Here is a 13,588-nt window from a genome sequence, read left to right as displayed (position 1 = left end):
AGCCCACGGGCCACCTGCAGCCCAAGAACCTCCCCACTGCGGCCCACGGAGGAGACACATGCAGACATGCGGCCAGCAATGTTTGCTGCAGGTGCCACCCCCTGCAGCTCTCATTGGCTGGGGGAGAGGGACAAAGGCATCATCACTAGTCGCCGGGCAGCGTCCGCCATGGAAGTAGCATCATTAGTTGCTGGGCAGAGTCAGCCATGGAAGCAGCATCATTAGTTGCTGGGCAGTCAGCCATGGAGGCAGCATCACTTTTCCACAATGTAGGTCAAATATACCAAACACAACTATCTGAGGCACACCTTATTGCAATCCTGAAGGATTCAACTGCTCAGTCACTGAGGCCAAACATCAACAAACTGACAGAACTGAAGCATTGCCAGGTGTCTGGCAAACACTACAAACTGGCAGGCAAAGAATTGTATAACATTGTATGACAGTTTTGTTATTTCTAAGAAATTTAAAATAAAAATACAACATAAGCGTTTTCTTTTCTGAACACCATCTTCAGTAACATCATTGGCCCCCTGGGAGGATCTGAGGACTGGCACTGGCCCTAAGGTAAATTGTGTTTGAGACCCCTGGCTTATACCATCTCTCATGCTCGCCCCATCCAAGAGTTTGAGATCATAAACAGAGCTACTGTGGGGTCTGACATCCATTCCTGGTGGGAACAAGCAGCCTCCAAATACTGTTCATTTGTAACTCATACACAGCTCAGGAGCTAATGCAATTCCCATTCTACACAGCAAGGTTTCCAAGGCAAGATGTAGCCAGCGCTGAGGTGATTTGTATAATTGCTGCTTGCTCTGGAAGCCATTTCAGCTGGCTAGATGTGATGCATGGCTAGAAAGGGTTAAACATCCTCCAGAATAAATAACCCCCAAAAGAAATGTAGGGAGATAATGTTTGTGTTTTTGTGTATTTACATATGTATGAATAGGGTCCACAATGTAATCAAGAGTCCCTGTCTATGCTGTATTCTGACATCATTTAAATGAATTGTAAACATGGGATATCTCAGTATGCATCTCTCTTTGAAATGTACTATGAATGGTGGAGGAAAAAGCAAATGGCCTTATGTTAATTCGTATAGCTAAGTACCAGTGATGGACCTCCTTCAAAGTCATCCTAATTACCCTTTGTTCCCCGTGGAAATCCCAACTTGTCAAAGAGGACATGAAATTGTATAAAAGATCCTTGGGTCCTGATTCTGTCATCTCAGATCTGCTTAGACTTCATCAGGGGAAGTTTGAGTCACAAGCCTGAGGTCCCAGTTATGCTGGTACGCCCTGAATATGAGATTTGGACATTGGACTATGACCTATGAACTGAATTCTAAAGGAACTCTTTGCAACTACAAAGCTCACCATCTCCGCTGTGAATCTGAACCTCAATGAACTGAACTCCTGTCTGTCTGTATATTGATCTTTTAACCATACTCTCGCTTTTGTTTTTTAATACATTTTAGTTTAGTTAAGAATTGGCTGTAGTATGTATTTGGGTAAGATCTGAAATATTCATTAAACTGGGAGGTAATGTGTCCAATCCTTTGGGATTGGTAGAACCTTTTCTTTTATATGATGAAATAAGATTTACAGAAATTTTCATCATATTTGATGTGGGTACCTGGATGGAGGCCTGAGGCTGGGTCACTTTAAGGGAACTGTGTTGTTTGGACTTCTGAGTAACAGTTAGGTAATAAAGAAGCTGTTTTATGCTGGTTTGGTTAATCTAAGTATTGGAATATCCACCGGCTTTATGGGGATTGTCTGCCCCATTCTTTGCAGTTTACCCAGAGTGACCACAGCTGGCTCCTCACGCGGGCCGCAGTCAGAGTGGCGTAGTCATGCTTGGATACACATTACCACAGGTTAATTGGGTTTTTGGATCAGAACCACACATGCTTGTCAAAATTTAATTATGATATTGGAGAGTTTAAGGGTTAAAAATCAGTTACAGTGAGTGACCCCTGATCAAGATCCTGACAGAAAAAGCCAGGAAGAATTGTGCTTACAGAGAGGGTTGCTTTTTAAGCAAAAGGCCCCAGAGCAGGAACTCAAAAATCTGTTAATTGCCAGTGATAAGGAAGCAGACCCAGTGCAAATGCTTGCAGTGAGAAACCAGCAGCTAGAACTCGAACAAAAGCAAAAAATAGCTCATATGGAAAGAAGCTGCTGAAAGAGAACGCCTGTGTTTTGAACATGAACAAAAAATGGCATATATTCGATTGCAGGAACTAGAAGCTAAGGCAAAAGTGGACAGACTTAAGGTCCAACTCAAGAGAATAAAGCAGGGGTGGGCAAACTTTTTGGCCCAAGGGCCACATCTGGGTATAGAAATTGTATGGTGGGCCATGAATGCTCACGAAATTGGGGCTGAGATGTGGGAGGACGTATGGACTCTGGGCTGGGCATACAGGTTCCAGGGTGGGGCCAGAAATGAGGAGTTCAGGGTGCGGGAGGGGGATCCAGGCTGGGGCAGAGTGGTTGGACTGCAGGCCGTGGGGCGTGTGAAGGCTCTGGCTGGGGCTGAGGATGAGGGATTTGCAGTACAGGAGGGTGCTCCGGGCTGGGACCGAGAGGTTTGGAGGGCAGGAGGAGGACTGGGTCAGGGGGCCTGGGGCCTGGGAGGGAGTCGGGTGCAGGCTCTGGGCGGCGCTTACCTCAAGCAGCTCCCGGAAGGAGCGGCATATCCCCGCTCCAGCTCCTTCATGGAGGTGCAATCAGGAGGCTCTGCTGTGCACTGCCCCGTCCACAGGTGCTGCTCCTGCAGATCCAGTTGGCTGCTGTTACTGGACAATGGGAGCTGTGAGGATGGCGCATGGGTGGGGGCAGCATGCAGTGTGGAGCCCCCTGGCTGCCCCTATGCATAGGCTCCTGAGCGGGGACATGTTGCTGCATCCAGTAGCTGTGCAGAGCAGCCCCCAACCCTGCTCCCTGGCTAGAGCGCTGGAGTGGGGCAAGCCCCAGACCCCGTTCCCCAGTGGGAGCTCGAGGGCCGGATTAAAATGGCTGCCTGGCCGGATGTGGCCCGCGGGCCATAGTTTGCCCACCCCTGGAATAAAGGAACAAGAAGAACTGTATCATCCTGAAAAACCAGTTCCTCTCAAAACCTAAGATGGGGATAGAATCTATCCAGTTTGTAACAATGTTGGTACGTTGTTTGACTCTAAGCAGTTGTCTGTGTGTAACCAAATTTACCCCAACACTGCCATCTTTTATGTAAATGCTTTTACTGCAAGCTCAGGTGAAGGTAACCCCATAACTTGTGCAGAGAATGTAAAAGTCAATGGTAAAAGCTGTTTTAGGACAAATTACAGCTTCTAACATCACTCTTATTAAAACAGATTTTGTCAGAGAGGAAGATTGTTTACCAAATCAGAGTGTGAATATTGTAATCCTCTGAGTTCACTGTACATGAGCCTTTAGCCAGAATCCATCTTGAATGGAATGGTGTTAAACATGAAGTTATAGCTGGTGTAAGGAAGTTATTGCCTAAGGATCTTTTGATTGGGGATGATGATAAAACTTTGTTCAGTCAAACTGATGACATAAACCAGTCACAGGAAAGAAATCATCCTGAACCTGTGTCCACTAGGGGCAAGGATTTGCCTATGGAGGGTTTCTCCAAATGTTTGTATGAGGAAAATAGCTGTTTATCTGTGCAAAGAAGCAGTGCATATGTGGAAAAAATTCCCAATTGTCTGTCTGGTATCTCAGAAGTGAATCTAGCATTAGATAAGGCTCAGGAAGATGTTTCTCTAGAGCAAATTAAAGTTGGTGACCAGGTTAAAGCCCTAATTGAGGAAGAAAAGGGTACATTTTTTATGGGTGATGGAACGTTGGCTAGTAAAGCTTGGGAAAGTAAGTCTGATCCAGGTAAAAGTGATGGGCTTAAAGTAGCTCTGTGTAATAAGACACTATTTGTGGAAAACAGCAGTTTATCTGTTAAGGGTGGGAAAGGCAAAGAAAGTTTAGATGAGCATAGGTAGCCTTCTGAGCTGATGACTTTGTCTAATCAGCAGTTTGGGAAGGCAAGGTTAGTGGAACATGAGTATCCCTGTACTTTATCTGTTACCAGTGTAGAGAATTGTGACAGTGAAGGAAATGTTCCTGTGTCTGTTAGGGGTAACGACTTGCCTATGAAGGGAGCTACCTCAGTCTCCAAGCAATTGTCCATGAACAGCCATGTGCCCTGGGACAAGGGGAGGGACAGCTCAGTGGTTTGAGCATTGGCCTGCTAAACCCAGGGTTGTGAGTTCAATCCTTGAGGGGGCCACCTAGGGATCTGGGGCAAAATTGGTACTTGGTCCTGCCTAGTGAAGGCAGGGGGCTGGACTTGATGACCCTTTGTGGTCCCTTCCAGTTCTATGAGATAGGTATATTTCCATATTATCATGAGGGAAATGATATCCCAAGATGTTTATATGTAAAAGTGGAATGTTTCTTCAGCTCTTTTCTGTCTGTAAAGCAGACAGAAGAAGCCTGTCAGCCCATGATGATTGACCCAGAGCTGATTCTGGATACAACTAAAGCCCAGGAAGGAAGTGGTCCTGAATTTGTGACTGCTATGGATGATGATATTGTAGCCAGGTTGCATCCAGTTGATGTCATAAATAGCTCCAAGAGACCAAGCGATTCTGGTGCTTTTATTTTGCCTGTTGCTAGTGTGTTGTTGGATAAAGATATGACAACCTTGGCTGATCAGAGTGATGATATAGCCAGGGCACAAGGAAAGCATGAAAATAATTTGACTATGTTACTCACTGACAGAGTGGAAACTTGTAACAAGGAAAAGAATGCTTCTAATCTTTTGACTACGAAGTCTAGCAATTTACCTGAAAGGGGTTTTTGTGAAAATCCTCCTGATGGGCCAGATGTGATTCTGGATGTATGTAAAACTCAGAAGTTTGAGTTGTGCCAAACTCGGTTCTAGACATAAATAAAACTCAGAAAGAATCTGTTGCAGTGCATGATATTGTAAAAGAAAAGGAATTTCTTAGTGAAGTCTTTAAAGTCTGTGAAAAGGAATTGTTTCCATTGACACTTAATGGGCCATTGTTGATAGTAAACCATCTCTCTTCTGGGGAAAATGTGCTGGTGCCTAGTGGCCAAAGTCTTTCAAATGAAAATGAATCCACTGAATTTGCTTTGAAAAAAATCCATTGTGGATAGCTTTGAGGAGATTTCAGGTGGGATAAAAATTGTTAGGGAGTTTAAACAGCCCTATAAGCTTAACCAGCTTGTCAGGGAGCCAACAGTGTTGGGACAGGACTGTATCCATGTTGATTCTTTGAGTAAACAGTCTGTATCTCAGGTTCAGAGGGATGACTGGACAGCTGACTCTGCAGAGCAGGAGGACAGTTGTGCAGTTAATCTATCAAGCATATAGGGGATGGCAGGTACATTCTCATCTCTAGATATTTTGGATATGACTTGTAGTCTTTTAGTGTACTTGACATCTGATTCCATGTGGAAGCAGAGGTTGGTAAGGGAAGAACAAAAAAACCTTGAATGTAACAGGCTAGTGAAAATGGATGGTATCTCTTTAGGACAGAGTCCAGCCTTGGAATTGGTAAAAGTTGAGGATTTGAAAACTAGTAAACAAGCTAATGTCTGTGTTGATGCAAATTACCTGATGGCCTGGGGGGAGAAAGACTTGCCCATAGCCATTAGCAAAGAGACCTACATGCGACAAAGGGTTAACTCACCGGGTCTCCACAGCTAGGTACCATACTTGGGGCCAAATCAGGCTGAGGCTATGAGTGAAATGAGATTGAGGGTCTAATCACCAGTGGAGATTTAACTGCATTACAAAAGCATCACGTTGTCTGGCCTAGCTGGAACCATTGTCTAGGAAAAGCATGGAACCGGGATAGCAGGAGATGCTGCAGGTCCAGACGGAGGTGCATGATCAGAGCAGGATGGGGGGACGGATGATTGGAAGAGCAGGAGATGTTGTAAGGCAGCACTGAGATACGATAATGAAGCAGATTGTGAGCAGAAGACTTGGCTGTCAGGGACTGTAAGCAGGGAGGATTGGGGTACACTGGCAGATCTGTGTGTGTGTGGCAGTGCAGGACGCAAGGAGCAAGGGGTGCTGTAGGTGAGGAATGAGAGTCATCAGCCACTGCGTGTGGAGAATCCAGGGCTGGGCTAGTCGGGCATGTGGAGAATCAGGATTGAGCTGTTTGTTCAAAGCCTGCACTGTACCTGCCTGCATTGCATCGTGCCTGGCTTGGTATTAATTCCTCACTTTCACCAGCACCAAACTCATCCAGTTTGAAATGGACAAACAAACAAACAAACAGTCCAAACCAATGAATCATTCTAATGAGAAGACTCCGGATGGTCAATGAATCATCCCAGAGAGGCAGCCTTAATGAAGAAAAAGCCCCACTGTCCGATCTGTTAAACACAAGCCTTGTCAGGTGGTGCTCTATCATATGAGAGGCTGGAACAAGCATTCAGAGGGGGGTGGCCCTTGGGGGGAGGGCGGGGGAGAAGCCGAGGTCGACTTGTGAAATATGGGCCTCTGCTGAGCTGCGATAACTAGCGGGAACAATTAGATTATCCCAGCTGTGTGCTGTCATGGATGTTTGTGCTGCCCATTGGAGTGGGGCTCCCTTACTCTGTCCTACGTTACACAAGGAGGGCCACTGATGTCAGTGGGAATCCTGGATGTCATCAAAGGGTATATCTCATTGGAGCACTGGTGGAGGGGCTAGCTGCCTGAGCTTAGACCCATGGGGTAGGGCGGGCTTGAGCACCAATGGCTAGCCTGAGGCTCTGCTGGTGCTGCAGTATCCACACAGCTAGTCTTAGCTCGCTAGCTCAGGCTGTGCTAGCCCAAGTCTCACTCCCAGCTGCCGTGTGGATGTATCCAAAGGGAGCATATAGCCCTAGGTTTGTCTCGTCCCCATTCTGTGGGACAGACAGCACAGAGATCTGTCAGTGCCCCTTCCACATTAGAGAGGCACCCAAACCAAAACCATGCATCAGAACATGGCTGAACTGTGGCAATGTCTAGTTCTGCAGCTGGATCAGAGCTTGGCAGACTGGGCCCATCTCTCCTACAGACCAACAGCTGCAGAGGGGGCAGTGATAGGTTGCATCAGTCACCCCATAACGTCAAAACACATCAGCAGCTCCAGAGTTCAGGTTGGCTGTAGATTTGCACTTTCAGCTGGAACAAAGTTCTGGAAGCCTATCTGTTAGTGCACGTAAATATATTCATCGCATGCCATTCATGTGTGAAAGCGCTAAAATCTAGTTTGTCATTTGCAGTGTTGCGTAATTTGTAGTTTACTGTGGTTTCTAAAAAATGTCTAACCTCATCTGAGGCTCAAGTGAGGAATGATTGGTGTTTTGGGTTGTGTGTATGTGTTTATGTGCTGGGCTGTGTAGTGTACGTGTGTTTGTAATAAATTGAAACTCACATGCTAGGACTTGTTTGCTAGCTAAGCGAACTCAACCTGTGTTCATGGGATGGAACTTGTTAGGGTTGTCTCATTGCAGGAAGACACTGCGATCTAAACATCAGATTTTGGAGAAGCAGATCAGTGAAATGATTAACACTAAATGTGTGCTCAAAGCTAGTAGCTAAAGGAGCAAAGGATGGATAAACTGGTGGGAACACGCCTCACTCACAGCTGCATACAACCCATCAATGGTCAGAGTTAAGGTTACAATTTACAGGGCCTGTGATGGTTCATTGTGCTGCATCTTGCATAGACTTTAAGGTCAGAAGGGACCAGCGTGATCATAGTCTGACCTCCTGCTCATTGCAGGCCACAGAACCTCACCCACCCGCTCCTGTAATAGACCCCTAACCTCTGGCTGAGTTACTGAAGTCCCCGAATCAGGATTTAAAGATTTAAAGTTATAGAGAATCCACCATTTACATTAATCTAAACCTGCAAGTGACCCATGCCCCATGCTTCAGAGGAAGGTGGAAAACCCCCAGGGTCTCTGCCAGTCTGACCCTGGGGAAAAATCCCTTCCTGACCTCAAATATGGTGATCCGTTAGATCCTGAGCATGAGGCAAGACCCACTAGGCAGACCCTGGGAAAGCATACAGCAATACAAAGTGTCAGACACTCACCCTGCACTCATTTTGCACAAAGTACAGGTGGATGGATGGACAGGGAATCAGTCCTTGCATTATGGAGCTATGTTGCTAATGTTTGCAATGTGTTCTGTGAGGAGCCCGCATTATTAATGAGTTTCCTGAGGACATGTGGGTTGCTGATGTCTTAAATTTTCGTTTCCTTGTTTCATCGTGCTTGTGTTGGCAATGCTGTATGTTGGTTAGCAACCTTCACTGAATTACTGCGTAGGATTTTTCTCTAAATGAATATGAATAAGAATAAGGGAGGCATCAGCCATCTTCCAAGAGTTGTATATTACTGCTGCAGCACCACTCATGATTCTCCTCTCTCCTCCAAACCCTGGGTGTCTGAAATATCTAGGCGGGTGGGGAGAGACTTTGGGGGGCCTTTTTCCACTAACAGCATAGATGTTGGGTCATTATTTTTATCGTTTATCATTTGCATTGCAGTGGTTCTGTTGTGTAGCGCTGTACACACAGCAAACAAAAAGGATCCCTGCTTCAAAGAGCTCGCTGTCTAAGTATAAGATGGGAAACAACAGGTGGATACAAGAAACAGAGACATCGAGCAGAAGGTGTTAGGGAAGTCAAAACGGGGCTCTCCCTCCCTACCACAACCCCCTTTGTATTCCACTCTGGTCAGTCTTTTTAGCAGAATAAATAAAGGAAACGAATTTGAGGCAAGGACAAAGATGCTGCCTCTGGACGGGTTCTTACAAAGAGAGATGCAGCTTTTGCGCCAATTTCCCTCAGCCCTATCCCTCTCTTTCAGCCATCTCATTCAAGTCCTCCATCTATTTATTACAGCTCTGCAGTCTGCTGTAATGTAAACTCAGGAGAAGCCCAGGGTATGGACAGCAGATTTGTTTCTCCTGGGAGGCTAGGATGATGGCTATGGGTTTGTTTTTCTTTCACAGTCAACATCTGGATTGATGCGGAGGAGGGCAACTGCAGTGGACCAGTGCCTCTGAGAAGCAAAGCTTCCTGTTCAACTGAAAACTACTAATTTGGGGCCTACCAGCTCTGCCAGTAACCCTTTAAGGGTGGGACTGCATTTTTCTGCAGTGAAACCGCCTGTTGATTGGCTCCTTCGCAGATTTCAGGGAACTTACATTCTCCTCTTGCATAAGAAACTTCCAAACCTGCTGGATTTCCCTTACAGAGTACTCTGCAATAAAGATGCCAAACACATCTTTTAAGGTTAGGGCTGGCTGGCTCTACAGTTTTTGCCGCCCCAAGCAGCGCGCCGAATTGCTGCCGCGGGCGGCAGGGGCAGTCCGTGTGCCGTTAGGGCGGCAGGCACGTTTCCGCGGTGGCGGCAATTTGGCGGCAGCTTCTATGTTTAGCTGAAGCCGCCGTGGACAGCTAAACATAGAAGCTGCCGCCGAATTGTGGTCACCACGGAAACGGGCCTGCTGCCCTAACAGCACACGGACTGCCTCTGCCCTCCGCGGCGGCAATTCGGCGCGCTGCTTGGGGGCAAAACAACAGGGACTGCCGCCCCTTGCAGAATGCCGCCCCAACCACCAGCTTGGAATGCTGGTGCCTGGAGCCAGCCCTGTTTAAGGTATACTAAGATATGCGTTAAGGGTTTGCTCAGCACAAGGACAGCAAGCAGTTCTGCTGCTTCCCAACCGGAGGAGAAAGAGTTAAGTACCTGGGGGCACATTAAAATGCCCCTGTAATCTCACTGCTCTCTGCTTTTACAGTTCTTACTCTTGAAGAGAGTGTAGAGGTGGCCATGAGGTTGGCACAATGTGTGTTTTTAGTGTCATTTGTGTCCCTGTTTTATTGGAGACTCTCAAAGCACTTTACAAAGGTAGGGAAGTGTTATAAACCCCCTTTTACAGGTGGGCAAACTGAGGCACAGAGCGATTAACTGATTTGCCCAGGATCGTACACATTCAGTGGCAGCGTGAGGGTCAGAACCCAAGTCTGCTCACTCCCTGTCCTGTTTGAAGCACAAGGCCAGGATAGGATTAATTGTAATTAGTAATTGTGCCTAGAAACCCCAGCCAAGACTGAGGCCCCATTGTGGTAGGCACTGTGCATACGCACTGAGAGGCCGTCCCTGCCCTGAGGAGTTTTTCATCGAAATAGGGAGCACAGGCAATGGGTGAGAGGGAAACAGTCTGAGAGTGGAGACGTGACTTGCCCAGGGCCACAGCTGATCAGCGGCAGAGCCAGGGTTGGAACCCAGTGCTGAGCCCCTGTGGAGTGCCAGAGCCACTAGACCAGTGGTTTTCAAACCTTTTTTTCTGGTGACCCAGTTGAAGAAAATTGTTGATGCCCACAACCCAACGGAGCTGGGGATGAGGGTTTGAGATGTGGGAGGGGCTCAGGGCTGGGGCAGAGAGTGGGGGCGAGGGCTGCGGGGTGGGGCTGGGAATGAGGAGTTCAGGGTTTGAGGGGGTCTCAGGGCTGGGGCAGGGGGCTGGGGTGTGGGAGGGGGTCAGGGCTCTGGACTGGGGATGCAGGCTCTGGGGTGGGGCTGGGGATGAGTGGTTTGGGTGCAGGAAGGAGCTCCAGGTTTGGGGGATCTCAGGACTGGGGCGGGGGATTAGGGTGCAGGGTTAGGGCCCAGGCTTACCTTGGGTGGCTCCTGGTCAGCGGCACAGAGTGCTAATGCAGACTTCCTGCCTGTCCTGGCACCACGGACTCCGCTGCGCCCCAGAAACAGCCAGCAGCAGGTCCAGGTCCTAGGCAGAGGCGCGCAAGTGGCTCCATGCAGCTCTCGCCCACAGGCACTGCCCCCCAGCTCCCATTGGCTGGGAGTGCAGAGCCGGTGCTCGGGGTGGGGGCAGCGTGCAAAGCTCCATGGCCGCCACCTAGGAGCCAGACCTGCTGCTGGCCGCTTCCGGGGTGCAACGCAGTGTCAGAACAGGTAGGGACTAGCCTGCCTTAGCTGGGCAGCACCTCCGATGGGACTTTTAATGGCCCAGTTGGCGGTGCTGACCAGAGCCGCTGCGACCCAGTGCCTTACATTCCGTGACCCAGTTCTGGGTTGCGACCCGCAGTTTGAAAACCACTGCACTAGACACCCTTCTTTAGCTCGAGACAAACTATGTTGAGAGCTGCCTGGACAGATCAGCAGCCAGCCCCTTTAGAGGACCGCTAATGGGGTTTTTACAGACAACACATTATTCTGTGATAACAACTTGGACTGCAGGGCTCATAAAAGGTTTTTTGTTTTTTTTTACTAAATCTTTCTTTTACAACGGCAGCGACGGTTGGTATTGGTAACATGATCAGCCTTTGGAGTCTGCCCAGACCATGTCTCAGCAACTGCCTGTGGCTTTCTCCTCCTTAGTGGTCACTACGCAGAGCTAATGCCCACCATGTTGGGGGCTAGTCTGGCTCCATACACATCCTTCCACAACGTTCTGCCAGCACCATGGCAATGTGGAAATAAACAGACTTTCCAGATTCCAATTCCACACTTACATCATCCCCTTGGCAACCAAAGGGCTAATCAGAGCAGGGGCTGCTGTTTACGGTCCAAAAAAAGAAGTCGAAGGCAAGTTTGAGGATCTGGGTGTTGCTTTTTTGTTTTGTTTTTTAAATTAAGCTTTTAATCCCTGGCCAAGTTGAAGCGGCAGCAACGCAAGTCACTGGTCCAAACTGATCGTTAACACAGAGCTCGTCTTTTCCCCACGCATGTTTTGTAAATGGCTGCTTTGACTTTGCCACACTGCCCTTTCGGTTCATCAGTGCCCTGGTCCCTCTAGCAAGAAGCCGAGCACGGGTGCCGCAGAGCTTTATTTATTTATTTATTTATTTATTTAGTGTTTTTTTGGCGTGTGTTTCCAGGGTAACTGCGGGTGACGGAAGCTATAAAGAGTCCCCGAGGCCTCCCCCCAAGGGAGATGTCCAGGTCTAAAGGTCCCAGCCGAGCTGGCAATTATGGCGCTAGCACCTGTAGAACCTCAGCCATGGCACCAGGGGGAGTCAAGCAGTACCCACCAATCAGTGCCAAAATCAAGGGTGAGTGAACTTCTTACCTGGGGAAACACATTCTAACTAAAGCACGTCAGGGAAGAAATAGCCCTGCCTGTCCCTGCTTTGCTCCAGCTGGAGTGAAAGAGTTGCCCCAATACCCTGGGGCTGGGCAGAGAGAGAGATGCAAGAGTACCTAGAATAAATGGGAATTACCCAGTACAGTATCCCAAGCTGACAGATGGATAGATAGATGGTGCTGCTGATAATAGTAGTTAATAATAGGATTCTCATCCTAAGGCAGGCAAGTGAACCTTTTTATAGATGGATTGCTGTAGATAGAAAGACAGACCTGCGGGGTGGGAAAGGGACTAGTGGAGAAGCTCGTATGTATGGAGCTGGACTGGGTCTTGTAGGCCAAAGCCAGAGTTCACAGGGAACCAGCATCTCTAGGTTGTACCTGTCTTTAGTGGGATGCCAATGGCTCCTCGGGCTGATGGAGAATTGATTACATCTGGTTATCACTATGGCTTGTGCAAAATCTGAAGTAATTGCATTCGAACCAGGGAGTAACTCCTTTAGGTCATCTGCAGCCTGGGAGGGTAGGAAACAGAGGGGCTGGAGGCCTTCTTGTTAGGTCAGCGGATCTCAAATGATGGTCCATGGATCACTGCCAGAGCTCTGCAGAGACCTTCCTGGTAGTCCACAGTTGACAGCCAAGCAACAGAGCTTGGAGTTTTGGGATTTGGGGGTCCATCGGGTAATCTTTCTTTTACAAAGAGGTGCTTTCCAGGATGGAAAGGTTAGAAAGCTACGACCATATGGGACGGTCACCTTTGCAGTCACATTCCCATCTGGGGCTGTAGGATACAGAGGGCAGAGATTATCTCATCTGTGCCCTGGAGTGACAAGGGGGAGGAGGTGATACCCTTCGTTAGGGACGGTAACACCCACGCCATGGTGTTCTGGAGAACAGGAGGATAGAAACCTTCTGGTCAGGGTAACTCCTTCAGGGTAAACCTTCTGGTAACTCCCATAATTATATCCCCATGCCAGGGAATGGGATACAAGGCCGGTGGGAGACTAAAGACCTTCGCATTAGAGCATGGTCACCCTCACTATTAAGCTCTGAAGAATGAGGTTTAGAGCAGGGGGGCCTAAACACCTTAGGGGACATAGTCACAAGATCACTTCCTTGTCTTGGACTGAGATAATACATGGGTAGGAAGAGAAAGGAGCTTCACAAGGAGCATAGGGTGTGACTCTCTTCTGGTTGAAACTGTTATATAAGTTAAAGAGGGGCTGGCTCATTCCTCTCTTCATGTTAACATTGTACATTCACATTTCCATTTGCATTCCAGGGCCAGGGGCCGGAAAATATGGCCGGCAGCCCTGCACTGGCATCAGGAATCATGACTTCACCATGTTTGCAGAACCAGCTTACACGATGCGTATAAAACACACGGAGAAAAGTGAGTTACACACATGGAACCAGATCATTGGCCGGTGTGAACTGGTGTTGCTCCATTTACA

The 13,588-nt window shown here is 48.1% G+C and overlaps 1 protein-coding gene across 4 annotated transcripts in view; it reads left to right on the top strand.

The window, feature by feature from the left end:
- ODF3L1 (outer dense fiber of sperm tails 3 like 1) overlaps positions 1-13,588 on the top strand; it is a 51,130-nt gene that overhangs the window by 23,048 nt on the left and 14,494 nt on the right. For 2 of the 4 annotated variants that reach the window (XM_039491985.1, XM_039491984.1), the window contains exons 2-3: positions 11,930-12,103; positions 13,417-13,527. In XM_039491985.1, the coding sequence (XP_039347919.1) occupies positions 11,986-12,103; positions 13,417-13,527 (229 nt within the window). In that variant the 5' untranslated portion in view covers positions 11,930-11,985. Of the gene's footprint in view, positions 1-11,560; positions 11,637-11,763; positions 11,784-11,929; positions 12,104-13,416; positions 13,528-13,588 lie in introns of those variants that run through there. The other 2 variants (XM_039491983.1, XM_039491986.1) reach the window with 2 other exon arrangements.

This window comes from Mauremys reevesii, linkage group 10, assembly GCF_016161935.1.
Source record: "Mauremys reevesii isolate NIE-2019 linkage group 10, ASM1616193v1, whole genome shotgun sequence".
NCBI lineage: Eukaryota > Metazoa > Chordata > Testudines > Geoemydidae > Mauremys > Mauremys reevesii.
Note: the sequence above shows the minus strand (reverse complement) of the source record. Positions and strands in the feature narration are given on the sequence as shown.